Source organism: Seriola lalandi, unplaced genomic scaffold, assembly GCF_002814215.2.
Source record: "Seriola lalandi dorsalis isolate HSWRI2012SDOR001 ecotype SW California unplaced genomic scaffold, Sedor1 jcf7180002054748, whole genome shotgun sequence".
Classification (NCBI taxonomy): domain Eukaryota; kingdom Metazoa; phylum Chordata; class Actinopteri; order Carangiformes; family Carangidae; genus Seriola; species Seriola lalandi.
The window spans coordinates 3113559-3140003 of record NW_019525301.1 but is presented as its reverse complement, the minus strand read 5'-3'; the positions used below and the strand labels follow the sequence as shown (position 1 = coordinate 3140003).

Below are 26445 nucleotides of genomic sequence, written 5' to 3'. Positions count from 1 at the left end.
CTTGGTAGACTGCCTGTAACAAGAGGGGCATCCATACATGGTCCAGACCTGATACAGGTTTATACCCAGTATGTTTGAAAACAAGTCTTTAAATCTAGAGACAATGGGCCTCATTCACCGATATCTTCTTAAGTATTTTCTTAAATTCTTTCTTAAGTTGTTCTTAAGAAAGTCCTTAAGAAAACTCTAAGTCAGATTCATGAACGTATTCTTAAACCACAGAATTGTGCGCACCTGTGTTCTTAGATTGATGAATGCCAATCTCCTCGTAAACTGAAAGTGTGCGCCAGTTGGCCCTAATTAGCGTAGGTAACGCCTGAATATGCCCTCAGAAGGGCGTGAGACTGAAGGGTCGTGTGCAGACACAGACAGAAGTCACAAAGAGATACCGTAAGGGAAAGTTGAGAAACTGCCAAAACGAAAATCTAAAGACGGCAAACCGGAATCAAAACGCAAAACGAATTTTAGTAGTTCTGAAATGTCATTTATGAGACCATAATGCTTTGTAAAATAACAAAAGGTTTTTTTTTTTTTTATAAATAACAAAAATATTATTGTAATTTAAATAATTTAATATTATATAACTGTAGAACTGAAGAAAACACAATAACCACTTATTTTGCTCAATCATGTCAGCACCCAAATGTATGTAAGAACGCTCTTGAGTGCGCGTAGATTCTGTTCTTACCTAAGAACAAATCCCAAATAAGAAAACATTGGTGAATGTCAGAATCTTCGTAAAAAGTGCGTGAGTGGGTTTTAAGAAGAAATTTCTTCTTAAGAATGGCTGGTGTATGACGCCTATTGAGATCATCTCTTGCTGCTTTATTGAAGGTTCCAACAGCAGCAGTGAGAAAAACAGGGATTACACCCCCAAAGCCATGGAACACACCACCTATAGGAGAAGCCAGCTCACTAAATGTTTTTCAAAGAAAGCTAAAACTGTATCTCTTCACTTAAGCCTTTAACTAGTTATGTATTTCCTGATACAGATCTGAACTTTTGTTGTTGTAATAAGTGTTGATGTCAGTGGTTGGTTGATAAATTAGACTTTAAAAAGAGGTTCTGTATACCTGTTTGCCTCAGAGCCAAGGTCCCATTTAGTATTTTATACTATATCTTTTTAATTTACATTTTATTGAGGTAATTTTATCTTGTTATTATTATCAAGTAGGTTTTATTTTCCATCTAATTTTACTTTACTTGTTTTCATGTTTGTTTTGTGTCTTTTTCATGTTGATTTGGTGCATGTGATTTCTTTGAGCTGCATTTCTTGTATGAAAGGGGCTTTACAAATTTAGTTTATCATCATTATTATTAACAAAGCTGAAGGCTGACATCCATAGCTTTTGCAGTACTAAACCTGTATAGTTTTATTGAATTACATTTCACACAGCTTGCCCAATATCCATACAAAAAGATTTCCATAGCTACTGATATGGGTTTTGCTATGATTCACAATTCATGGTCAGTTTCGTGCTCCTTTGATGCCCACTTCCTTACTGCCTTCCTTTCACTGTCTGTAAAATGCCCCCTGGGCAACTGAATCATTTTTTAATTCTGTATGTTAAGTAGGTTTACTGCACAGCAAGTGTAATATTCTCTCATATTTAATTGAAAGACTGAGAGGCTTGTTTCTTTCCAGTACAACTACACTATCTGCTCTCGAGCATGAATGTTTCAAGGGTTGTTTCACCAAGATTATGGCAAAAAATATTTTCTCAGATACCTCTCATGGCAAAAATGTAGCCATCCGGATACTGTAGATTTGGTTTTATTTACCCAAGTCTCTTACATATCTGGCTCCGCCTCAATACAATGGAGTTCTACTTTATGCTGAAGAAATAGCCCCTATGAAAACACATCTTTTCTGTATTATCCATAGTAGTAATAACACAGTTTCTAGAAAGAGATATTGTTTTTAAATTCAAACTAAATTCTACTTCCTTCCACTGTATTGTGATGTAGGAATTTCATCGTAAACATAAAACCAAAGCTGTCTGCGTTGCCACATGGAACTAGATGTAAAAGAGAGGATTCTTTTTTTTTGGCCATATGACTTATGATCTAACTTCATAAAAAGGCACAAGATGTCTCATTGTGTGTTCACTTTACTTCTGACTCCTCTGGCAGCAAAGCACCACGTTCCACGTCTTCAAACAGTTTCACATGCTCTTCTCGCAAAATTATGTTATTACAAAAAAGGCTTGTTGCCTTGATTAGATGCAAAAAAAAAAAAAAAAAAAAAAAAAAAAAAAAAAGCATTCTTTGGTTTCTCTAATTACCTCCACTCCTCCTCAAGAAGAAACAAAGGTATTCTGTATTCAACAGCAGATCCAAGTGTTTGTTGACTCTGTCTCATGCTTGAGTCCTACAAACACAGAAACAAATGTCGTTTTTGCATGATTAACTGTGTGCTGCTCCACTTTACTGCTGGCAAGCGGCACCAAAAGCAGTGTGACTGGGGTCATAGCAAAAGCAGGCAGCCCGCGCTCGTGACCCAGCTATCTCTCCACAGTCAGAGATAAGCAGAACGACCCCGGTGACAGACGAGGGACCCACTCTACATCGCCATCCGCTTTTATTTAGAGGATTTGCTCCCTGCCAACAAAACCCCGTGAGCAAAATGGCCCTGACATCGGCTGAGAACAAAGCAGGAGATATCGCGCTGAGAGGCAAAAGCTTTCACAGATCCACTTAAGATATGTAAAAGAAAGCCATCATGCAGAGTTATATGCAAGTATAACAGAAGATGAGAATCAATATCATCCATTATTCACGATATCTATGCCAGTTGCTTTTAATGCAGGCATCTTAGGAGACACTCTCTCCATTGTTTGGAATAACAATAATAGTAAAAAAGAAATCTGTGTCTGATTTATCCACCCAGACACTTGGTGAGGAGCTGAGTTTTATTTCATTCAGAGCTGAACAAAAACACCAGAGGCCGAGGAAATGAGGGAAGTATAAGTTCTTTTCTGTGTCAAATTCTTCTCAGACCGAACAATACAATGACACAAATTGGATCAGTCCAAATTAGGATCATAGTTATCGTCTAGGCCACTACCTCAACATTGGCACTGTGCACTAAAACACCAACATGTAAAATTTTCAGGGTCCATATTTCTAGCCGGTCACCTCTGCAGCCTGAAGAGAAGGCGGCGTTGTTTTGATGATTGGGGTCAAACAGTCGGTCAGGCTGACTCTGGGACAGGAGTGTGCAGTCGAGCGGACCTTCATAACAGTGGTATTATCTAGGGACAGCAGGTTGCAAGAAGTGTTGAGCCTCAAGGGGGTCGCACTGACTCCCCTTTGGGTCCAAGGCAATAACACAACACTCCCATCTATCACATGTAATGCTGCTTTCACACCCAGACTTCAAATAAGAAAAAAAAACCTCAGGGTACCTATAGATCTCATGCTAAATCAAGGGATTGGAGACGGTGCAGACACAGGACACCTGAGGGTCATCCATCTTGGAGCTGATAATCAGATGGAGCTTCCTCTGACATCGTAAATAACTGGGATTGTGTCCCTTTGCTCTGTTTGCCTTCGAGTTACTGACACCCTGCCTCGGTCAAGTCGATACTGCTGGCAGCACTATCAGACAACCTGATGATGTGTGCATGCTGCTGAGCCTGGTTGACTTCATTTAAAAGCACTTTCTCTTGACCTTTTGACTTCCTTTGACCCGATCTTGATCTGGCAAAGGTCAATCTACCAGTTGTCTGACAGACAACAGTGCACTGTAACTTAGATGTGGCAACTACAAAAATAAAATAAACTGTAATAAATTGTAACCTCCTGGTGTTGTTGAAGAGCTGTAGATACAATGAAGCTGAGAAAAGAGAACTGCTTTGCTTGAGAGGGAAGAAAGTGTGGCTTAAAGAGCTAAAAATTAGAAACAAAATGCTATGTTGAAATAATTTCAGATAATGAGAGATGATTACGCAACCATCTGGAAAAAAATGATGTGTTTGTTTTTGATGTGTTTGCCGCAGTGAGCTTTTGGCTGAGTTGTGTTTTTCAAGTCATGCAATAAGTGACTATTCCTGGAATTTCTCATTGCAACAAGCAGACACCAAATTAGTTTCCTATGTTGGCTCCTACACAATCACACACAGTTTCTATTACTACATTATACTTAACTCAATTCTCTATTCCCCAATCCCAGTCCATGAAAGGGGTCAGATTTGTTTTCCCATCCTAAGAATGAAGCTAAAGGTAAAATTAAATACTTGCCATTTTTGGCATTTAAATAATTAAATCATCCGGGGCATTGAGTGGCGCAGTTGGTTGAGCAGGAGCCCCATATGTAGAAGCTACAGTCCTCGCTGCAGTCGGCCCCGGTTCGAATCCCACATCGGACGGGCCTTTACTGCATGTTGTTCCCCCTCTCTCTGCCTCCCTATTTCCTGTCTCTCTCTACTGTGCTATCAATAAAGGCATAAAAAGCCCCAGAAAATATACTTTAAATAATTAAATCATCTCTGGCCTTCTAAATTTAACATCATCCCTGACAAACCCATATCAGTAATGCCTGAGTCCTTATGACCTTAAGCTAACGTGGCACTCAAATAAACCTAAGATACAGAGAAAGCAGAATGAGCCAAAATGATAGAATAGAATGCATTTATTCATTTTATAATTCTTGACTGTCCATTCACTTGACTGAAGCATCTTAAAACACACAAAATTTACAGTCAGAAACTTTTTTAGCTTAAACAAATACTAGCCTCTACACACTGCAGCCATATATTCTTTGGTTTCTGTCTTTTGGTTATTTCAGTGTCAACAGGATTCATTAATTTAACACCATGCAGAGCACCCCCGTGACTCACCTGGTAGCGCGCATATCACTTATCATATCACAAGAAAAAAAAAGTAACATCATGTGCGTCTCCTGAAAGATTCAAGCCTCCTATTTGTATGAGGTAATGATCAAATTGCAGAAGTATAATGACATTTTGCAGAGCAATCCCAACCAAAAAAACAAAAGAAAAAAACTTACACAACATCCACACTACTACACTTAACTGTCTACTCTACAGTTTGGTAATTGCAAAAAATACTAGAAACGGGGAACAGAAGGCAGTAGTAGCATTAAACTTCAGAACAGCTACTAACAAAGTCAATAAGGTCAGCAATGGTTGTAAATCAATATCCATGTTGCTTCCACCTCTGGTAGTCTTGATCGATCAGGGAGCGATGTTGGTGTCTGCGTCATTGTTTCCAAAGGTCTCCATTTTTACAGATCCAGACTACAAAGCCACTCCTGAGTTTTCAAACTAAAGCAGGGTCAGCAGCGTTTCCAAAAGTCTCTGTTTTAAGCACTCAAAAACTCTAGAGTAGTTTAGACGCCTGGCGTAAACATAGCAAAAGAAATGTGGATGCGTGTGGATGAAGCCTTCAAGCACAGAGCTCGATGGCTAAGGAGAGAGAAACTGCCTTTTGAGTACTTTGTCTACAGTAGCCAAATAAAAGTACTGTAGGTCAATGAAAAGACTTGGTGGAAAAGACTGAATTTCAAATGATTGTGTCTTGTGTCTGTAAATGGGGCTCTGTTCTTTGTCTGTTCAGCCATGCTAGCTACTCATGCTAACTACCACATTATTCTGAAGCTTTCCTGCACTAAACATTTGTTGTATCACTGTTTTTTTTCACATGAACTAATGATAGAAAATAGAAAAAAAAGACATTCAGTTGTAGAAAATGTTGCAGACTACTGCTTTAATTGCCTCTGAATGAAGACCATTAAAATATTGTGCCTGTCCCAAAATTACCCTTCTCCCTCACAACCTCCAGCACTAATTAAATTGCCCTTCTGAGGTAGTCATTATAAATAATGCAAATGCTCCTCATCAACATTGGCGTTGGAGGAAGTAATAGGGTGATAAAACAGAGTTGGCTTAAATTGCAGACAGCAGAGCCGAAGACAAACTGCAAATGGTTTTCCTGAGTCCAGCTTCTCCTCTATTTGCTTATTTTTACATTAAAAAAAAAAGTTAAATATTTCAACAGGTGACCTGTGATCATTTGAATTTTATATGATTAACAATTAGCATTCAGAGCCAGGTGCTAGGACTGTGCTGGGACTAAAGAGCGTTATAGACAGGACGAGTTCAGCCCCGTTCAGACCTGGTATTAACATTTAGCAAATGTGTCCTGGGCCACATTGAAGGACCGACTACTCTACTGACGTTCCTCTGTTACAGCCTGTTTAGTCCCAACACAGTTTCATAATGAGCCGAGTATATTTTTCCATTTCAAATGGATAAAACTTTATTTCACTGTAGAGCTGTGAGCCGAGCATGGATCCACTCAACCCCTCAGTGCCCCACTCACTCCCTTTCTCGCTAGCTCTCTCTCTCTCTCTCACTCTCTCTCTCTCTCACTCTCTCACTCACTCACACACAAACACAACCAAGCACATTGACAACTGACCTGTCTGTCGATTGGCTAAAAACAACAACACATACCTGTTTACATGCATATAAAGCAGGGAAGTGAGATCCGATCACAAGTGGTCAATCTATACGCATTTTAAAGCCAGGTGTGAAATGACGTACCCATAGCTGACCAGTAGTGATCGGATCACTGAAGACACATGTTAATACCAGGTCTAAAAAGGGCCTTTGTCTTGATGACGTGGAGCTGAGCTAAAAACCATCACTTTCTCTCTTAGACTAAACTACAGTGATTAACTGTTTGATTTGGGTCATAAAGAAATCTCTGCCTGTCTCCATGACTGATCTGTTAGCAATTGGACATGAAACACTGCTGAGCTGATGGAGCTTGTGATGAAAATACTGATTAGCAGCCATGATGTAATCTCTCTTTGGGTTGGATAACATTGGTGTAGTATTTAGTGAAATTATGTGATCAGTAAATTTTTTCCCAAAAATTTTACCTGTTGTAAACAGGTCATCACAGTCGAGGAACTTCCCGGTTTAACTTTGGCCTTCTACACACACTTACAGTTTGCCTATGGAATCAAAGCTGGGGTTACGCTTGCTTTCAGTTTTACCTCTAAATAAAGTGGTAGCTACCATGTCTTGACCCACTGGACCGATTTTAGTGAGGTTAATTAAGCTCATGTTTGAATACAAAATTATTGTAACACTTAAAAATGATAGTCAGAGCTGTGAAATAAAATCCAAGTAGAAATAGACTGTAGTCAGAAATGCAGTACACTTAATTAACATCTGATGAATGCTAATCCAAACATCACTTCATCGTTCTACACCCATCTGTTGTAGAAAGTGAAAAGAACTGAAATCCCACCAGCAGTGGGTCTTATCAAAACTCTAGTAAATAACTTTTTTAGCAGGGCCAGTCTTATAAACACCAATGTCGCTGAGTGACTGACTGACTGACTGTTACATCATTGGTCAGCCAGCCGAGTTTCCCCATTGGCTGTTGCTCTTTCAGAATCATTTGGTGTGAACAGCAGTGTTGCAAACTTAGCAACCTTTGTCACTAGATTACATGACTTTTAAAAACCCTTTAGCAATTTTTTCCCCCAAATAAGCAATGACGATAGCGACTTTGGACAAACCTTAGCTAATGTCAGTAGAAGAGAGTCGTGAGTGTGAGGTCAGGCTTTCCGTCTGCATGCACACCTCTCTATGCTGACGTGAACAAGCTTCTAACTTTCTCTCTGAGTGATCATTTTGAGTAAATATAACCGAAATCACAGCACAGCCGTTGTCTTAACCTTGACGTTGTAACTGAAATATCTCTAACTGAATCGATATCGAAAATTTATGAATCGGAATCGAATCAATTTAGGAAATCAGTGGCAATACCCAGCACTACTTGTTTTATTATGTTTTAGCTGAAATATGCCCTGAAACACAACTTAATGTGGAGAGGCACTGTCAAAGGCTTTTGTGAACCAGACTCATCGAACAGCCTGGCAGCAGTGCAGAGATATTCCTTCATAAAGTTTTTCTCAGGCATTATTATTGCTTTACTGTGACAACTGCAGTGAGAGACAGAGACAGGAGAGTCATGAAGAGAGGGAGAGAGAGGGGATGACACGCAGCAGAGAGCCACGGGCTGCATTCGACCTGAGCCGATGGACTCTTAATGGTATGCGCTCTACCAGGTGAGCCACCTGGGCACCCCCCCAAGCCTTCTCCTTCTGACCAACCAGAGAGGCCTGAAGTCATGGGTGGGAGCTCATGGCTGTCAGCTGTCAACCAATACATGACCACGCTTCTGGTCTACCACTCCTCTTGCCCTGAGGCTTCAAGCCAGTTTTAGCTGCTTGACTGACAGACTAGCACGCTCCTGAATCTGAATCCTGCATTAACTGAGGCAGTGTACACGACAAGGATGTAACGCAGCAGGGAGAGGAATGGGTGGGAGGAGGGGAGGTCCCATGCTACAGCAAGCCTGATTTACAAAACTTGCATATTTTAACCAAGTGTGTCCCACTCTGAAAAACGTCCACACACTGTCTGCTAGCAATAACTGGAGCTATGTCACACAAGTGTGCACCTGACCATAGATATTGTAAGCTTGAGTATTGGGAGAAGCACCATTAAACCCACTTTGTGCTTTCTATGTGGTCTGAATCCTTTAAGTTATGAGACAAGTGCTTGTAAGCTGTAAGTGATGTGATGTAAAGGAGAAAATCCAGTCTCAGTCACTTCACCCAAAATCACATGGGGCACAGCATTTCATCTTTACATACACAGCTCAGTTTGAATTGTTCCTATTATAAATCCTTTGGAGAAGGAAATTATTTCTACCACTAATCCAGACATGCAGACACATTCTTTCTAAGCGTTTTGTACATACTCCCCTGTTTGGATACAGTCCAAATTTCAGATCAAACTCACATTTTTCTGAAGCACACAAAGCTCTTGTATATCCCGCAGGAAGCAGTGATTATGGATGAACAGATGGAAACTCTTGTCTTGCATTCACAGAACACATGCGGGCTACTTCGACACAGGTCTGAGAGAGTCTGCTATTTTAGCTCCGTTCACACAGCTGAAAGAGGTCCTCTAAAAGTGATGACGTGAAAACTTTTTCCTTGTCTTTTTGCGGTGTAACAAAATGAACAGCCAATAGCTATTATTGGCCATTGGCAGATTTTGTGAAGCATATTCCGTGAGCATCCTATCTGTCATGTCCTTGGAGTATGACTGGCATTTTGATTGCAGTTTTGTCAGAGGACTGTGTGGGACCTTGAATCTGGATCAAAGACAGAGGTTGCAGAGGAACACTGAGTCCACTTGTCTTAAGGAAAATAAAAACATGTTTTCTGCTATAGAGGATAATAGTCAGTTATTGTCTTAGTTGTGCATCTTAAAAGAGTAATAACTAATGTTTTACAGGTCTATAGCAGATGACCATAATAAATCTGATTGATACCAGTGACTCAACAGTTACTTCACTGGGAACTGGGATTTCAGCTTTCCAACACTTTGAGCCAGGCTGCACTGTGTATTGGAACAAATACTCCCCAGCTATTAGAGGGCTAAGATGCTCCCACCAGCTTCCAATGATGCAAAACATTTCTGAAGGGTAGCCTGGGAGTCTCCACTCTAAAGCCAGAACAGCAAATGACAAATCAGTTGTCCAATCAAGCCTAGCAACCTTTAACGTGGCACAACAGGCCTGTTAGTACCAGTATATTTTATACCTAGAATTTGAAGGAGGGTGGCTTTTTAGTGCCTTTACAAATCGGCCAAGATTGGCCAATAAAATCGGCCGACCAATATATCAGTTATAATTTTTTGGTCATGTTAGAAAAAGTGGCAGTTCAAGATTTACACATCCACTGTGTAGGCGTCCCCATAGTGTGGGCCTGTCCCGGATGCTACTATATGAGACTTTAGGGTAACGTTAGCAACTCTGTCCTGCTGGATTTGTTGTAGTTTCAAAAGTACCTAACGATATCGGACACACTGTGTGCCTCACCTGTGTGCGTCACATGTGCGTGGCAGCTGTACCGCTGCTACTGCAGCTCCGTCTTTCAATATACAGTTTGCCTTCACTTTTGTTTTCTCACGTTCAGAGCAAGACAGAGCGAGAGCGAAGAGAGAGAGAGCACACCCTTCACCTGTTAAATTATCAACGTAATTATAACCAACATTGGGTTTCTGCTATGACCATTTAATATGAGTGGTCTCTCTCTCTTTCAGATTTAACATTGTAGTGTTTCTTGCCACAGTTACAGTACAGGCCAAAGAAAAATACATAATATCCCTTGAATTTTTTTTTTTCTTTTAAAAAGAATAAATCCAGCAGAAATTTAATGAGTGACACAAAAAGAATCAGCATTTTTCTTTAATTAAGTGTGGGTGAAACACAACTGTCTGTCAAAATGTCCACAGCGGGGGGGGGGGGGGGGGGGGGGTGTAACAGATGGAAATCTGAGCCACATACGCACCTGAAGCAGCTGTTGTCATCATGCCTGATTTATCATGTCAGTAACCTTTGAAAAGCCACTTCAGGACTAACTCACCTGAGTCCAGCGACAGGGAGATTGAAGCTGCTACCTGACAAATAATTCATCCTCCTATGATTGACCCTGACAGTATGTTAAGTATATCTGACTGGCTGAGCATTTATATAACTGACTGTAGGCAGAAGAAATGAGACGTACTGCACTGCAAAAAAATGCCCTTCTACAAACAAGTAAAATAGTGTAATCTAGAGAAAGTGACGTTTCACTCACTGCATCATTCAGGTAATATGGAAGAGAAATTCCACTAATGGGAAAGGAAGTGGACCTACAATGGACGGTCGGCTGTACTGAAAAAGTGCATGTAATGTAAGCTATTAGGGCCCATATTCACAAAGCATCTTAAGCTAAAAGTAGCTCGTATCTTGCCGATTTAGGAGAAACTCCTAAGAATAATCGGCATGTCAGTCCTAACCTTATGACTCCTCATTTTTCTGACTAAGAGTAATTCACAAAGACACTTAGCTCTAAAAGTAGCACCTAAGTCTGGGAGAAGTTAGAAGCAGTGGAGAGGACTCCTAACCCACTACGACCAAATCATAGAGAATCTTAAAGGGCTGCTGTCATTCCACATCACAGTGTTCTGGAAACCTTAAACGATGCTGAATGACTTAAAAGATACGATTCAGTCACGAGGGAATAATGATCGTTGTGGAGTTTGTGAGGGATGCAGTAACATCTCCAACTGAAACAACCCGATCAGTGCGGAAACTAAGTGTTTGGCAACGCTACAACTTGGCAACAGAGAAAAGCCGACCTATTCACCAAACAATAAATGCGCTCTGACCTGACATCATAGGACAATTCATACGATTTCCTTTAGATGCTCAACAACTACAGAGAAATAAAGCAGCTTCATGGCAATAGCTGGTCTACCTGCTGTGATCGGTGCCAGAGATAGAACACATGTAAAAATGATTGCACCACCACAGGACAAGGAGGTGTTTGTAACCAGGGAAACAAAATCAACACACAGGTTGTATTGATGCTGCCTGTACAGCTGTAGACATTGTTGTACAGCGTCCAGGATCTACACACGAGTCATGGATCTGAATGGAGAGTGACCTGATCAGCTGTTTGAAAGGATCATATTCCAGCTGGATGTCACCTGGTGAGGGACAGAGGAAATCTTCACACACTTGAACACACAGCTGGGACCACAGCTACAATACACCAGGTACAGCTGAAACAGACTGCGGCTAATAGGCTGCCAGTTTGGTAAGTTTTTAAAGTAAATTTAAATTCTCCCAAGTCGACACAAACCTGATCATACAGATGCATTTTAGAGAATGCACTAATTTTGTAAACAGCACCTGATCCGTTATTATTTAATTTGAATTTGTTTATTTCTCAGTGGTTTTTTTATTATTACTGCAGGATGTTGCACATGCATTGTCACCTGCACACACCGGTCTTTCATCAACCAATCGCTGTGGTTCCTGCAAGGACGCTCGTCCATGAAAATTCACATCAGCCATAGCTACAAAGTTGCATTCTTAGCTCAGGAGTTTTTGCTTACTTTTAGTTAAAAACTTTTAGCATAACCTAGGAGTACTCTTAGTGGTAAGATAAAATGCTTTGTGAATAGGGGCCCATGTAACTAGCAAGCATATGATACAACTTAATTGTCTGCTAACAATCATTTATCAGTTTTTGTTAGTTTTTTTTAATCTAAAGGTGAGCATAGACACATCACACAATAGCATCATACAATAAAAACATCAACTCTCAATTCTACCAATGTCTTCATCTACAGTAGAATAAGTGGTGCCATCTCCGATGAAGTTAATGTTATCCTATGTATAAAGAGAAGTGCTGTAGACTGTCACCAGAAATGTACTCCAAGTGTTAATATTGAAAGAGCTTTTCTCTGGCTAACAAAAGGCACTACCATCTAACCATTTTGCTGTGACGTGACTGTAAATAAACAATGACTGTTTATCTTCATCATACATTGTAACTTGTACATCGCAAATTATTCCTTCTAAGTTACAGTGTAGCTTCCACTGCACTGAAACTTAGCTACATTTGATATATATAAATATTTAATTGACTAAAGTATGAGGAGATCAAGCTCAGGAAAAGCAACAAGTTTTCCCATTTGGGAAGCTGGAACTGTCATGTTTGGCATTTTTGCTTGGAAAATGAAAAATAATCAATTATCAAAAATGTTACTGATTAATTTTCTGTTGAGCAACTTATCTACTAATTGCTGAAGCTTTATTGTAAACCAATTTGATATCGGTCAGGCAGAGAAATAGTAGTGTGATGGAGGTGTCTGATTTAAAGCGTTCTAATTTGCATTTAAGTAACCACTAATGATTTTCCATTTTTCAATATGTTAAAATAATGACATTATGATTCATGTAAAATAGAAGGGTATAATATGCTACAAGGTATAAACATTTTAGTGCAACCTCAGGAAACCTTCAGAAAGAATCACAAATGCCAAAACATGAGAAGATGAAATTCTGTGAGACAAAACTTGCCTATATTCTTCAAAAAGAACAGCTCAAAGCCAGCCTCATAAAAAAAAAAAAAATGGGGCCAGTTGTGCCAGATGTTAAAGAGTTGCCAAATACTGCATGTTTTGCCAATGCCATTCCAAATGATGTGCCATCAGCACTGATAAACTTCATTATCAGCAGCCTGAAGAGAGGCCTAGCCTAGCCTCTCCCCCTCTATCTCTACTGTAAGATTGTGTGCAGCCACCTGTCTGTAGTCTGGAGCGTTTCTATCTGGAGAAAGCAGTTTATCTGGCATAAGAGCACCCTGTCACCCTGACAGATAACTCCTCCTAAGCTTATCCTGCAGCATGTGCAAGACAGGACAACGCAATGTGTCATTTTTGGAAAGAAGTTTTGGAATCAGGGCCCATATTCACAAAGCATCTTAAGCTAAAAGTAGCTAATATCTTGCTGATTTATGATTGACTCCTAAATATAATGGGCCACTCAGTCCTAACTTAAGGACTCCTCACTTCTCTGACTAAGAGTAATTCACAAAGACACTTAGGTCTAAGAGTAGCACCTAAGTCTGGGAGAAGTTAGAAGCAGTGGAGAGGACTCCTAACCCATTACGACCAAATCATAGAGAATCCTAAAGGTCTGCTGTCATTCCACATCACAGTGTTCTGGAAACCTTAAACGATACTGAATGATTTAAAAGATACAAGTCAATCACGAGGGAAAAATGATCGTTGTGGAGTTTGTGAGGGATGCAGTAACATCTCCAACTGAGACAACCCGATCAGCGCGGAAACTAAGTGTTTGGCAAAGTAACACCTTGGAGTATTATCCCTGCACAGAACAGATGTTGTCTATACTGTGATTTTTTTGCACATCCTGCTAAGAAGGAGTTTTGTCAACACTTTTGTACGCCGTTTTTTTCATTGTATATATCTTGTTGTAGTATTTTACCTTTTTATTATTATTCCCTGTTAATATGTTTATTGTATACTGCACCAAACACCAAGCCAAATATCTTGTAAGTAAAAACTTATCTGGCAATAAACTTTATTTTATGATTCTGCCTCTGTGATGATGTCATTTACCCTTCCCCATGCTGCTGTAGCCTGACACCCATGTGTCATGCAGTATCCCCTTGCCTTCATATTTTCATAGGTAAATAAAAACATACTTTTTGTATCACAAGTATTCATAATTTGTTTCAGTGCTATCAACAATTTAACTATCAACAATACATGCACATATAAATAATAAATTATAAGGAACATGGGGAAAACAACCACATGATTAACTGGACAGGGGCAAGGAGGTGAAGTGCTGCCCCTTATGGAGGTGGAAAAAGAAGCTGGATCTTACGTATTACATCTTTAAGAGTAACTTAGGAGTACTCTTAGTGGTAAGATAAAAATGCTTTGTGAATACAGGCCCTGGTCTTGATCCACAAGCCACTGCACACTAGTTTTTCCTTGTTACCATCAATCAATGTACAAATGGCCTTAGAATGGATAATTTTATCATCAACATAGTCTCTATAATCAGCGGTTTGATTACACGTGTTCAGTGTATCTGTCTCACATGATGTCATTTTAGTGGAGAGTCTTATGAACACAGTAGTCCAACACCTATATGATCTAGTTTGATTCAGCACAACAGCCCTGCATTAGATCCTTAATATCACACAGAGCCACTGTAGAGAATGGCTATGTCACCATGGTGATGCTCACCATGCAACTCCCATCAACTCTAATCTAACAGCCTGCACTCACTCAAACCACCACAGCAACTATCAAGCATCTCAAATAGCTTTATCCAGCCAACACTAACGACACAAAGGCAGCTTACACAGTGCGTCGATAAGCATAGAACAAATAGCCATCAACATGAGCACAACAGTTCATTAAATAATGGCACAGCGGCCACATGTTATCACAAACACAGATCATCAACATATCAACATATGAGACGTAACAATTACGTTGCTATAGATTCTCTGAATCCCTGATCCTGCTCCATAAAAACAGAAACCTGTACTCACCCATTAGAAGTTCATCCGCCGGGCCTCGCGCTCAACAGAGTCATTAAAACACTGCTCGAGTCCAAATCCCCGGCTCCGCTGTCCTCTATAGAGTATAGCTAATCCAGCTAACGTTAGCCTCCGGCTGCAGGTCAACGCTGCTAGCATTCGACGAACTTGAAGCATGGTGAGTAGAAAACTTCTCTAACTTCGTCACTTCAGCTGTAAACTCACCCTGTTCTCTTCTATCTTATCTCTTTTGGGCGCCGCTTCTTTGTTTGAGCTTGATAAACATTATGCTGCCAAATTAATCGTCCATTACCTGAAAAACACCCGCTTCTTGCTAACAGGTGACGTCTACTCTCAAATGACACGGAGCAAACACAGTGGTCTGATCAGGATTTCCCGGCAGGCCTTACTTCGTCATTTTTGAGAGGAAAGTAACCGAAGGAAATAAGTGGTAATAATATTTATTTTTAATACTCCATGCCATTTTGGAACATTTCAATAAGTGCAATACAAATATAAAACTGAAAACCGTGATTTTGATGGGCCCCTGACAGCTATTGATTTGCAAATATTTTAGTCAGAGTTGAGACAAACCATAAGTGAGCCCCGTTGTAATTCATAATAATTTATGCAAGCTGTGGCAAATTGTCACCATTCAAAGTATACAAAATTAGCAAACAGCAGTTCTTGTGTAGGCAGCTACCACTGCATTATTATGACACAGCATAAAACCTTTTGAGTCTCTTGATAAAAAATTGAATTGATTCTCAGGCCAGTTCTCGAGGTATAAACAGCATCTTTTTCTGTGATTTAAAAGTGAACTGATGAACTTTTATTTCAACATGGACATTAGATCCAAAATGTAGCCACACTGAATTGATTTTTTGGCAAAAATCTGGCATGCAGGCACCATGAGCGCCAAGGGCTGTGTCAAAGTCATCTCTGCTGCAGTATTAGTGAGGGTACCAGAGTTAAGGACTTCTCACAATTTTTACATCACTGACACACCTGTCGCTTTCACCTGGGGCAGTATCTTTGTTTCATGTGTCTCCCTCCTTCAGCACGCTGCACAGTGTGAAAACGTCTTTCCCTTCAAATGTACAGGGCTGCAACTGGTGATGATTTTCATTATGTAAAAACCTATTTTACTCTTATTGAAAAATAAGTAACTGCTGTCACCAGGTTAAGATATTGGGATCTTAACATGGTTTAAGTAAATAGACTCTAAGGCTTTTTCACTCTGTATACTCTGTCGAGGCTGAGTGAGGACAGAAGCAGATCTCATCCAAATAATGTAACAAACCCCACTCATGGCCTGCTTGTTAAGGATTTGTTTAATTGTTCAGTTAGAAAAATTTCCATCATAAGTTACTGACACACAGTTAGAAAAACCTAAAAGGTATTAAATGACAGGAAAAAGGGAAAAGCAGCAAACTTTCACACGAAATACGTTAGAGCAGCTGGGACAGGTGTTTGGTATTTTAACTAAATTAATCAATTATGCAATTAATGGATTTTCAAAAAAAAGTGAGTATTATGTTCAGCTGGTTTCCAATTAATCGTCTAATCATTTCCACTATGAAAATGCCTCTAATATGATGTTATTGCAGGATTACTGTTTATATACTGTACATATAGGCCTGTGCCCAATCCCTGTATGAGTCTACAGTGTAGCTACAGTGTAAGTCTGTATATCAAAGCCCTCCAGGGCACAACATCTGGATCTGCTACTGCCTCATGCTGCACACATCTTTTAAAAAGCCATTTCATATCTATCAGCAATGGATCAGATAACTCAGCTCTCCCATTTAAAGAGCAACGACCCACTACTCTTTTTAGATCAAATGTTAAAATAGTAGTCCATTAAATTTTCAGCTAAATGGTCTGAATGTTCTTTATGACTTCACTGTACCATCAGTTTATAGAATACACTTTTGTTCAGTCTACTGTATGTCCAGTTCATGAGAGCTTTTACATTGGCTGATTTAAAGAATCATAATATGTGTCTGACAAATACATACACAGAAACAGGCATATTGTAGCTTTCCATTTTCTTTTAAAGGAATAGAGGGAATAAATATTTAACACTAACAGCTATCACCCCCATATGAAAAAGCTGCCACCTGTACAACTCCAAGAAGCAGAGGTCTGGGGCCAGAAGCTGGAGGCCAGGGAGGATTTATGACCAAATCCAAACTCTCTGCAGCCTGTCTGTCTCCTGTGGGAGAGCTGAGGCAACATGCAGTAAAACAGCGGCTCGGCCTTGTTCACTGGCTGAGCGATGGAGGCGACTGGTATGAAAAGGCGGTGAGAGGATGTTCACCATTGGAGGAGTGTTTGACTCCCTGCTCCAGACAGAACCTGGGCTCACTATTTATGTTTCTGTTCAGGTACCTAGGGACTGCCAAGTGTCTCCACTCCTTCCATACGTTCATGACATATGGTCAGGCTTGGTATTTAGAACAGGATAGAGAAAGGGAACATTGTTGGACTGTGAGGACAATTTCTTACTAAATGCTACAGCTAAAGCAATACAACTAAGATTTATGAACTGCTGCAGGAGAACACACAAGTGTGTGCTATTGAGATTAAAAACATACAATTTTGTAACATTCAGCTGAAAAGTGTTTTAAAGCTGCCCTAACCAATAGTTTCATCAAAGATACTCTATAAGAAAAAAAAAGGTGCATTATAAGCAGCGACAATGGTAAGAAATGGTCTACACTTTCTGTTTCCTAAGTGGGCGTGGCCATGATTGCTTGTTCATGTCAAAACATAACGACAATACAACGCTAGAAACAGAAAGTTATTTTGGGGGTATTTTTGCCTCTATTGTGATAGGACAGTGAGAGATACCCTGGAAATTCAGGGAGAGAGAGAGAGAGAAGGGATGACATGCAGCAAAGGGCCACGGGTCAGACTCGAACCCATGGCTGCTGCGGTTAGGACTAAGCCTATGTGGTACGCGCTTTACCAGGTGACACACCAAGGTGCCCCAATAATAGTTTTATTAAGCAAAGAAATACAAGTTTTATTCATTTCAGCTGCACATATAGGTCCCTCTAAACTTCTGTGGTTGGAACGCGACAGAGAGAAGAGATCTGAGTTGTGAGATCTCTTGAGAGTTTGTTCCTGAGACAGAGACACGTCTGAATAAAGTTCATTTTCTCCTGATCTGTCTGAAAAATGTCATTTTAATGTCAAAATGTTCTGAAGATCTGAGGCGAGGTGAAAATTGATCCAGAATATACATCGGTGACTTTGAGGCTAAAGAATCATAATGTGTGATCACATTCGCTTCTCCCATTGGAGTGAACAGACTCAGACCTGCTGCTGGTCTCCTAAAGGGGTGGGGAGGTGGACAAACCCACGTGACACAGCTACAGGAAATGATTGTACATGTATCGTCTCCTTTCTCAGCTGTCTCTGGTTTCATCTCAACAACCTACTATACACTACCTACATAGCACCAAAGGAGAGACAGACAATTAGCAAGTAGCTGGTGAAACATAATAGAGACAAAACCACAGATTTGACCCAAATTTCGAAACAATTCATACAGCTGTCAAACAATCTCTCACATCAACTCTCTGTGCCACCAGCGTGTGTGGCTCCTGTACCACTGTATACAAGCCTTACTGAAACCTTTACACTGCAGCCATAGTCTTCAAAAGGCACAACTGTATCCTACAATATGCAGAGCTCCTCAAACCTCCCCACTTGTTTAATAAGGACTGTGCACTGACAGTTAAGTGAGAGTGAACACGTTTTATTTGCTGTTTTATTAACAGGGACGTTTGCCCAGACAGTGTAATTAAAAACACCAAAGTGGCAGCATTTTGGTGAATAATTCATCCTCTATTTAGGGACTGGACTAAAAATGACCCAGTTTATCACTGCCATTGTTACAATTTTTTGTTCCTATTTCTATTTGTGTGGCAGAGGAACTCATTTTCTGGGTCTATCTATCTATTTGAAACAAAATTGAGAAAATCATTTATTTATTTTGGTCAAAATTATATTGTTAAAGCAGTATTTATATCAAATACAAATAACTGCTGAGATCAAATTGTATGAAATGGCATATCTAGTGTTACAAATCCAATTCTTCTTGCACATAGAATAGACGTAATAGCATACTTAGCACTTACACCAAGGTCTCTTACTGTTACGTTACGTTAGTTTTTACTTTGACACTATTTGTTCTGTTTTCACTGAAATGTCCATAATCTACCTTTTTAATGGAAATGGATCCAAGAGAACATGATGGGGTGATATGCAACAAGTGGCCCTGTTTGAACCACTTTCAAATCTCAATATCACAACAGTTGCTTATGTTGTGATGCAGGTATCTACAAGCAGAACAGTGAAATACTGTCTAAAATAAGAAGCGGAGCCCAACTGATACCGATGTTTATATTTAAGGCTTTAAAAATTATGATATATTGGCCAATTGGCTCTAGCTCCCCTACAACCCTAGAAGGATGAGCGGTATGAATGATGAATGAATATACTGGCCAATCATATTTTTTAAAACATAAATACATGATGACAACAACAACAACAACAAGAACCTTGGATCAGCTTTTTTTTATGACCAAGATACACACTGAGTAGGACATTTTACAAGGTAAAAATTCAACCTCTTGGTGCACCCTGGTGGACACACTATGTGATAGAGACACAAAGAACTGGCATTTCTGTTTTCTAATTTCTTGTTACTTCTCAGCCGACATATACACCAATACCAATATATCTGCACTATGCAATTCCTGAATAAATAAGCGATTCATCCATCTTGCACCAATAAAAGGTTGCAGTAGTCCACTCCGTAACACCTCTGCTCTTGCTATTCATTTTTTTTTAATTTTGGTGGAGGCCTGTAACTCAGCCAAAAACTATTTTGTGAAATTTCTGGCAACGTCATTCGTTGCACGTTTTTTTTTTACACTCAAATTGACAATGCATGAATGAGTAATGCATTGAAATAGAAATCACTGTCTTTTATTTGAAAAAAATAAATGAATAAAATGTTGTGAAATGAGCATGTGAAAGCATATAAACATGTTTTGACTTACCTTCATCAGGTTTGATGAGTAAAATGGACCGATCTTTCTCCTCCTCTTCCTCCGTCACTCTTTCTTTCACCCCCTCCCTGTCCTCACTGTGAGGTTTAACCAGCCTTTGACCTGGCTTTCTGCTGGGCTGACTCTCATCCATTTTGACCCTGACCGGCAGCTGGGTGCTGGTGGTTGTGATAAAATGGACCATGGGGGTCGTGTGGAAGTCAGGCCCCGTGGGGGAGCTGGTCCCGGGCTCTGGTGTGGTCTTTTTGTAGCTGCTGGTTGGGTCGCTGCTCTCCGTCCCCTCTGTCTTTATCTTAAAGGACACATCCTCTTCTTCAGGCTCAATGACACTTGGAAAAGTTACCATTTCTTCTTCTTCTTCCTCCTCCTCCTTCTCCTCCTCCTCCATCTCTTCTGCATCCACCCCTTCCTCACCATCTGGTGTGACTGTCCCCTGTAATTCTTTTTGACCATTTGAACTTGCCTGGGGATGGATCACGCTCTCTGGACTTCTCTGCGTGTACGTTGGGAAATTCACTGTATCTGATTGTCTCTCCTGATTGACGTTACTCTCTGTACCTCTGACTGGATGACTAACGTCGATCCGACTGCTTGAACCTCTGGGTGTAACACTATCTGATGCATTTTGGTGATGTGTTTGCGTCTCAGAGCTTCTTTGATGATGTACTACACTCTCTGAACTCATATGTGGATACTCTGAGTGTGTTTCACCCTGTAAACCTTGGTTTACTGTAAATATGTCAGCACCCAAACTCCTGTGTGCATGCAATGGATTCTCTAAATCTGTCTGTCGACTCAGATCACTGAATGAGACACTTTGTGGACTTGTCAGACCCTGTGAGGACTGCCAGGAAGTAGTGGTGTCCTCGTGCATATGTGGCCTGGCGGTACTCTGCTCTTCTCCCGGGGGATTTTCTGTCACTTCCTCTTTGTCTGTAGGATGGTCATGAACTCCATAATGCTCTCTCAGCTCCAGCTTGCCATGTCTGTCAAAACTCTGAAGTGCAGAGGTTCTGTCAGACCTGTCAGAGCCTCCAGACACAGATATGACCTTGTTGGAGGAAAAGGACTGGGTGGGGAGGACCAGAGATTGAGGGTATTTCTCTGGAAGGTCTGTAGGACCATAATCATAGTCTTCTGGCTCCTTATCCAACGGTGATTTGAAAAGAGGAAGATTCCCATTAGGAAGAGGGTGGTATGGTGTTGAGAATTGATCTGTATTGCCTTGTTGGTCAAACATGTTGGGGTAACCTGGCCTCCTGACTGTGTCCTCCTTTGTCGCTGGAGCTTTCTCTGAATCACAGTCAGGTACAGAGTAGCACATCAGCTTCCCCCCTTCATTGGGGCAGTGGCAGACCCGGCAGGGCTCAATGTGGAAGGAGTGCCCAGCGTCATACTTTTGCCCGCCTTGGACACACCCGATGCGTTCACACTGCATGCAACCATCTTCAGGTTCTAAAACCTCAATGCAGTTTGGTGGTAGGTCAGGACAGCTGATGAAGTGGCAGCTGATCCGGCCTCCTCCCACAGGGCAGGAGCACTCTGTGCTGCCATAGTCCACAAAGTAGGAATCTCCCTCAGGCACTTTGCCGTTCTTGAATCCAGCATTGATGCAATCATAGTACTGGTAACCCTCGCATGTGCATCCTTTTTGTAAGCATGAAGCGCAACAGGCGCCACTCTCCAGTACTTCCTCGATACAGTTGTCCAGCAGGGGACAGTCCACACCAGTGCAGTCACGCTGGCACGAGCAGACACTCAGGTAGAGAAAAAGCAACATACATCTCAGCAGTGCTGCTTCAGCTCTCATGAGACAGGCCATGGCACCAGGTGTACGTTCAACAATCAAAGGAAATCAGGTATCATCCAAGCCTTTAGTTTATCTTCAAGGCTTCTGGCACATTCTGTCCGTCTGAATCACCTCTACTCTGGAGGAAATATGAGACAGAGAGAGAAAGACAGGGAGACAGAGGCTTATTCTCAAAATGAAAGCAGACCAACATCTGGCTTCATAGTTGAGCTCACAAGAGTCCAATTTAATTTTTTCAGCCTCATGTTTGTCCTAGCATTAAAACTACATAGTCCTCATTAAAATCAGCTGCAGCACACTGTTTTGCAACATTATGGAGAGTGCCATGATGAAACTTGGAATCTGCCCAAGTTCTACATTTCTACCACATCCACGTTTATCTCCATTAAAAAGAGCCATAGTAATCTTGTTTGCAATCAACCGTCAAGTCTAACTCCTGAACATTGATGCTTCATAATGCTTCAGCAGCTGACTTTGTTGAAAATTGATTACACTTTATGATTATAGACCAAAGTGCAGTCTCCTTTGACTACCGACTCTTGTTGTCAGTGATGTGTTTAATAAGACTGACTACGCACAGCTCCATTCTGGAGTCATTTCATTAGTCCATTTCGCCAGTTGATTAATAAATGAAATAATAAAATCTGTTCAATAAAATCAACTAAAGAAAATCATAACCTCAAATTCTGTTCTGAACCTGAGAAAATGTTGTTACATTTACCACGCTACTCCCATTGCAAACATGTTTTTGGACAGATCTAATGTAATATCAATGAGGTCAGGCATATTTTCCCATGGAAGTGCATGCTGGCTGTCCTGTAAGTAAACACACACCCACGCATCAAAATCTAACTGCTCTGTTCTTGGGCTGATATTCATGGTGTATTCATGAAGTGCTGTATTTCACACCAGTGTGATTATGAATATTGCTGTCAGAAGTCGGTAAACCTGCACAGTTATTCACATCATCTGTTAATCACATCGTCATCTGACTCATGTAGAAGGATCCAGTAAAATGACCTGAACAGATCGGGAAACTTTACACATTTTGATCATTAGTGCATTAAACAATGTTTTTATCACTTTTACCTTTTGTAATGTAAAAGCATCACAACACATCAAAAACCTAACACCTTGCCCATATAATGGAATATATGGCTGAATTGTTCCATTTATAGAGAAATAACTATTATTTTGAAGCATTTAGTTTGGAATATCGATTTGTGTTTGTTATTAGCTTATTAGCATTAACATGATCCAAACATTTCCCCTCTATAAGACAATGATAATTAATGTACACATACACAATACATTTCTTAGGCTCACTGGTAAAATCGGGTCTAATCATTAAAATAGATTTTTTTTGCTCTGGAGTTTTCCAGATCATTCCAATAAAAAGGCTGATTTTGATATGTCAAAGCCAAGGACCGTGAACCACAAAATGCACTCTATGAAGCACAGAAAAAAAAGAGGAGTTGAATAATTGGGCGTTTTTTTTTTTAACTCTTAACCTTTAACTCTCAGAGTTGGACCTCATGCTACAACCTTCCTGGGGGGATAACTCCCCCCCAGCCTGCCCCGAAGGCCTTCTGACACTAGACTGAGCTTATTTCTAGCCTGAGAAGTGACTATGACTGCAGCTCTGTCAGGGAAAGTCACATGCATCGCTACTGTGCTAGACATAATAAAAGTTGGCAAGGCATGGCTGCGAAAGAATGCACATGGAGAAGACTAAGCAGCCTGGTGTTTCCCATAGCAGTGAGGGATGGGGGATTCCTCTCTTTCTCTGCCTGCACACATACACACACACACACACACACACTCACACACATGCAGCTGATCCCTAAACAGTCCCTGATGTCATACAGCTCTGCCAACATGGTCAAAAAGAAAGGAGAAAGGAGAGGAATCGTCTGATGATTAAGAAACTGTGGAAGAACAACTTCTCAGAGAGAAAATGCATCTTTGCCAGAGACTGTAACCCACTCTGGGGTGTGCAGGGAGATTCATTTACACAAGGAGACACTAAAGAATGCGCGAGTGCTGTAAATGCTACAGAGTCTATTATATTACAAAAACACTGAATAAGTCTATGCATCCTTTCTTGTTGTTGAGCTTCTGTCACACCTGTATGCATTAGCAACACTGCAAATATTTCCTCTTGTGCACAAACTGCACTGCAACCTGTCATCTCTCTCCACCTGATAACTGGAAAAAACTCATCCAACCTAACTTCTGATGGCACAATGAATTCACCAATAAAAGTAAAGTTTAACAGAGTAATCCGTGCTGTTGTACTCATAAACTTCTTACCACAGCATCCGTGCATTAATGTTTTTTAAGCAGGAGAACAGAAAAGTCGATAGAAGTAAAAAAAAAAGAAAAATCTGCGGTCACTTTGGACGGTTTAACGAGTAAAGCTGCGTGAAGACACCGGTTTGTGTTACCTTGTCGTGTGCGGACTAATGGGCTGGAGAGCCGCCTGTTGCCGATCCTCTGAGCGCCGCAAGTGGGAACCTTTTGACCACGGCAGCGCTGCTGGGACCAACAGGCAGGCGGAGGGGGAGGTACGAAGAACTTCCCCTGCTGGAGACTCCGGAGGAGATCCAATCATGATCCATAATGAACAGCAGGCTCCACTGGCAGGGCCGGCCCACACAACACAGCACGTAGCCTTCAGATGAGGAGGATTACTTCACTTGCTATTGCTACACAATGAAACTTTGATATAAATTAAATGTACATAAATAAAAATATTAGTTTAAAAAGAGAAGAAAAAGTAGACAAAGCACTAACATCCAACACATACAGTAGTAGTCTATGTTCCCCCAGTGTCCATGAAAGCAAAATATACTAAAAGACTAAAAAACAGCATCTACAGTTTCAATAACTTCAACTATTTAACAAGAAGTCTGATACAGGAATATTGATTTTACAAAACGCAATTGTAAAATATATTGTAAATTAAAATATTTGTCTTCTTGATTGTAAATGTAGTTTACCACTTTAATGTTTGTGCATTTAGTATGGAGCTGGAGTTAGGAGGTGATTTAACTTCATTTAGCCTAAAACTGGAAGCAGGGGGAAACAGCTGGCTATGCACAAAGTTCAAGTTGTCCCTACCTGCAACTTTATAGCTGGCTAATTATCTTAACATGTTTTATCTCAGTTGTTTTGTCCAACATGAGATATAAAAAATGACACGTTATGGTTTTATGATTGCAAAAAATCATATTGTGATTATTTTGGCAGATATTGTGATTGCAATTTCAGTTGGAATGGTCATTTTTTGTATTTTTTAATTTTCATAGAAAAAAATGAAAAAATGATGATGTGACTTTTGTTGGTCTTGTACCAAACAAACATGCTCTTTTATGTCTGGAGAAGGTCGGGGCATCTCTGTAGCACCACAACACTTCTACTGCTAACAATGCACAACAATATGACACATTTTACCTTTATCAAAGAAACTGCAGCTCCTGTGATTTGCATATTGCACTTGGCCATGTTGTGATTTTGATTATATTTTGGTTAATTGTGCAGCCCTAGTTGTAACCATTCTCTCTGCTGGTTGCTAGCAACATTCTGGCCACTGTTAGAAATTGGCACAGCATGTAGCCAATCTCCCTGTGAAACATTTTTACATTTGTAGTCATGAATGAATTAAGCCAACAGGATACAATCTGTTGTGAGTAGGTTTATCTTTTAAATTTTGGACAAAGGCAGACTAGCGGTTTCCTTCTGCGTCCAGTCTTTGTTCTAAGCTAATTGTCACCTAGCTCAAATTCTGTACCTTCCGCATAGAGATGAGTGCACTCTCTTATATTTCCTTTAGAGACATGTTGTTAGCCCCTGGGTAAACTTTAACTGCTGTCTACCGCTGTGTTTTTAAGGATCTTGCATGTACCTCTTAAATGGTAGGCCGTAACCTTGCCTAAACAAGAGCCTTGTGCTCACATCATCACTCATGCTGCTGTCTGTCTCTCCCAGTTGCAGCCCATGCATGACACAAGGCTATAGGCTATCTCAACTGCACACAGAAGACCAAATCTTCAAATACAGGCCTGCGTTTAATTACCTGTGTGATCCCACACTGAGCCCTATTCCACGGAGGGATAAAGACGCATGTGAGCACATCTCTGGATACACATTTCATCCACAGTCATTTTAATATATTTCCTCCTTTTGGAGGGAGCATGACCCCGTAACAGCAAATGGCAGTAACTTTACAACTGCAGCCCAACACCCTTCCTTTAACTGAAGTGGCCTCTTTGGAGGGCATCATAAATTTGGCCCAGCACAGTACCTTCAGTGGACGTGTGAGTTCAAAGAGCGTAGGAAGTGTGAGTGTTGTTTGGAATAAAATGGAGCGTGCTAGAGGTTTGAATGCACTCACTCATCATGTTTGAGCGCAAAGATCTGATCACTAATCTGGACCCCACCCAGCAGCGATTATAAAGGTTCTAATGAGAAGCTGTCAGGGCCTGGGGTGAAGTGGTGGTCGGTGCTGTGAGAAGCATATCGCTTCTGATCGCAGATAAGAATTCTGCCAGGGGAGTGGGCCGGCTTTCAAC

General features: G+C 40.6%; 1 protein-coding gene across 2 annotated transcripts in view; it reads right to left on the bottom strand.

The window, feature by feature from the left end:
• Positions 1-24400, bottom strand: part of fbln2 (fibulin 2) — a 79109-nt gene extending 54709 nt beyond the window's left edge. For both annotated transcript variants that reach the window (XM_023424742.2, XM_087178887.1), the window contains exons 1-2: positions 24319-24400; positions 20053-21989 (exon numbers count right to left, since the gene is read on the bottom strand). In XM_023424742.2, the coding sequence (XP_023280510.1) occupies positions 20053-21883 (1831 nt within the window). In that variant the 5' untranslated portion in view covers positions 21884-21989; positions 24319-24400. The remainder of the gene's footprint in view (positions 1-20052; positions 21990-24318) is intronic.
• Positions 24401-26445: the final 2045 nt, after the last annotated feature.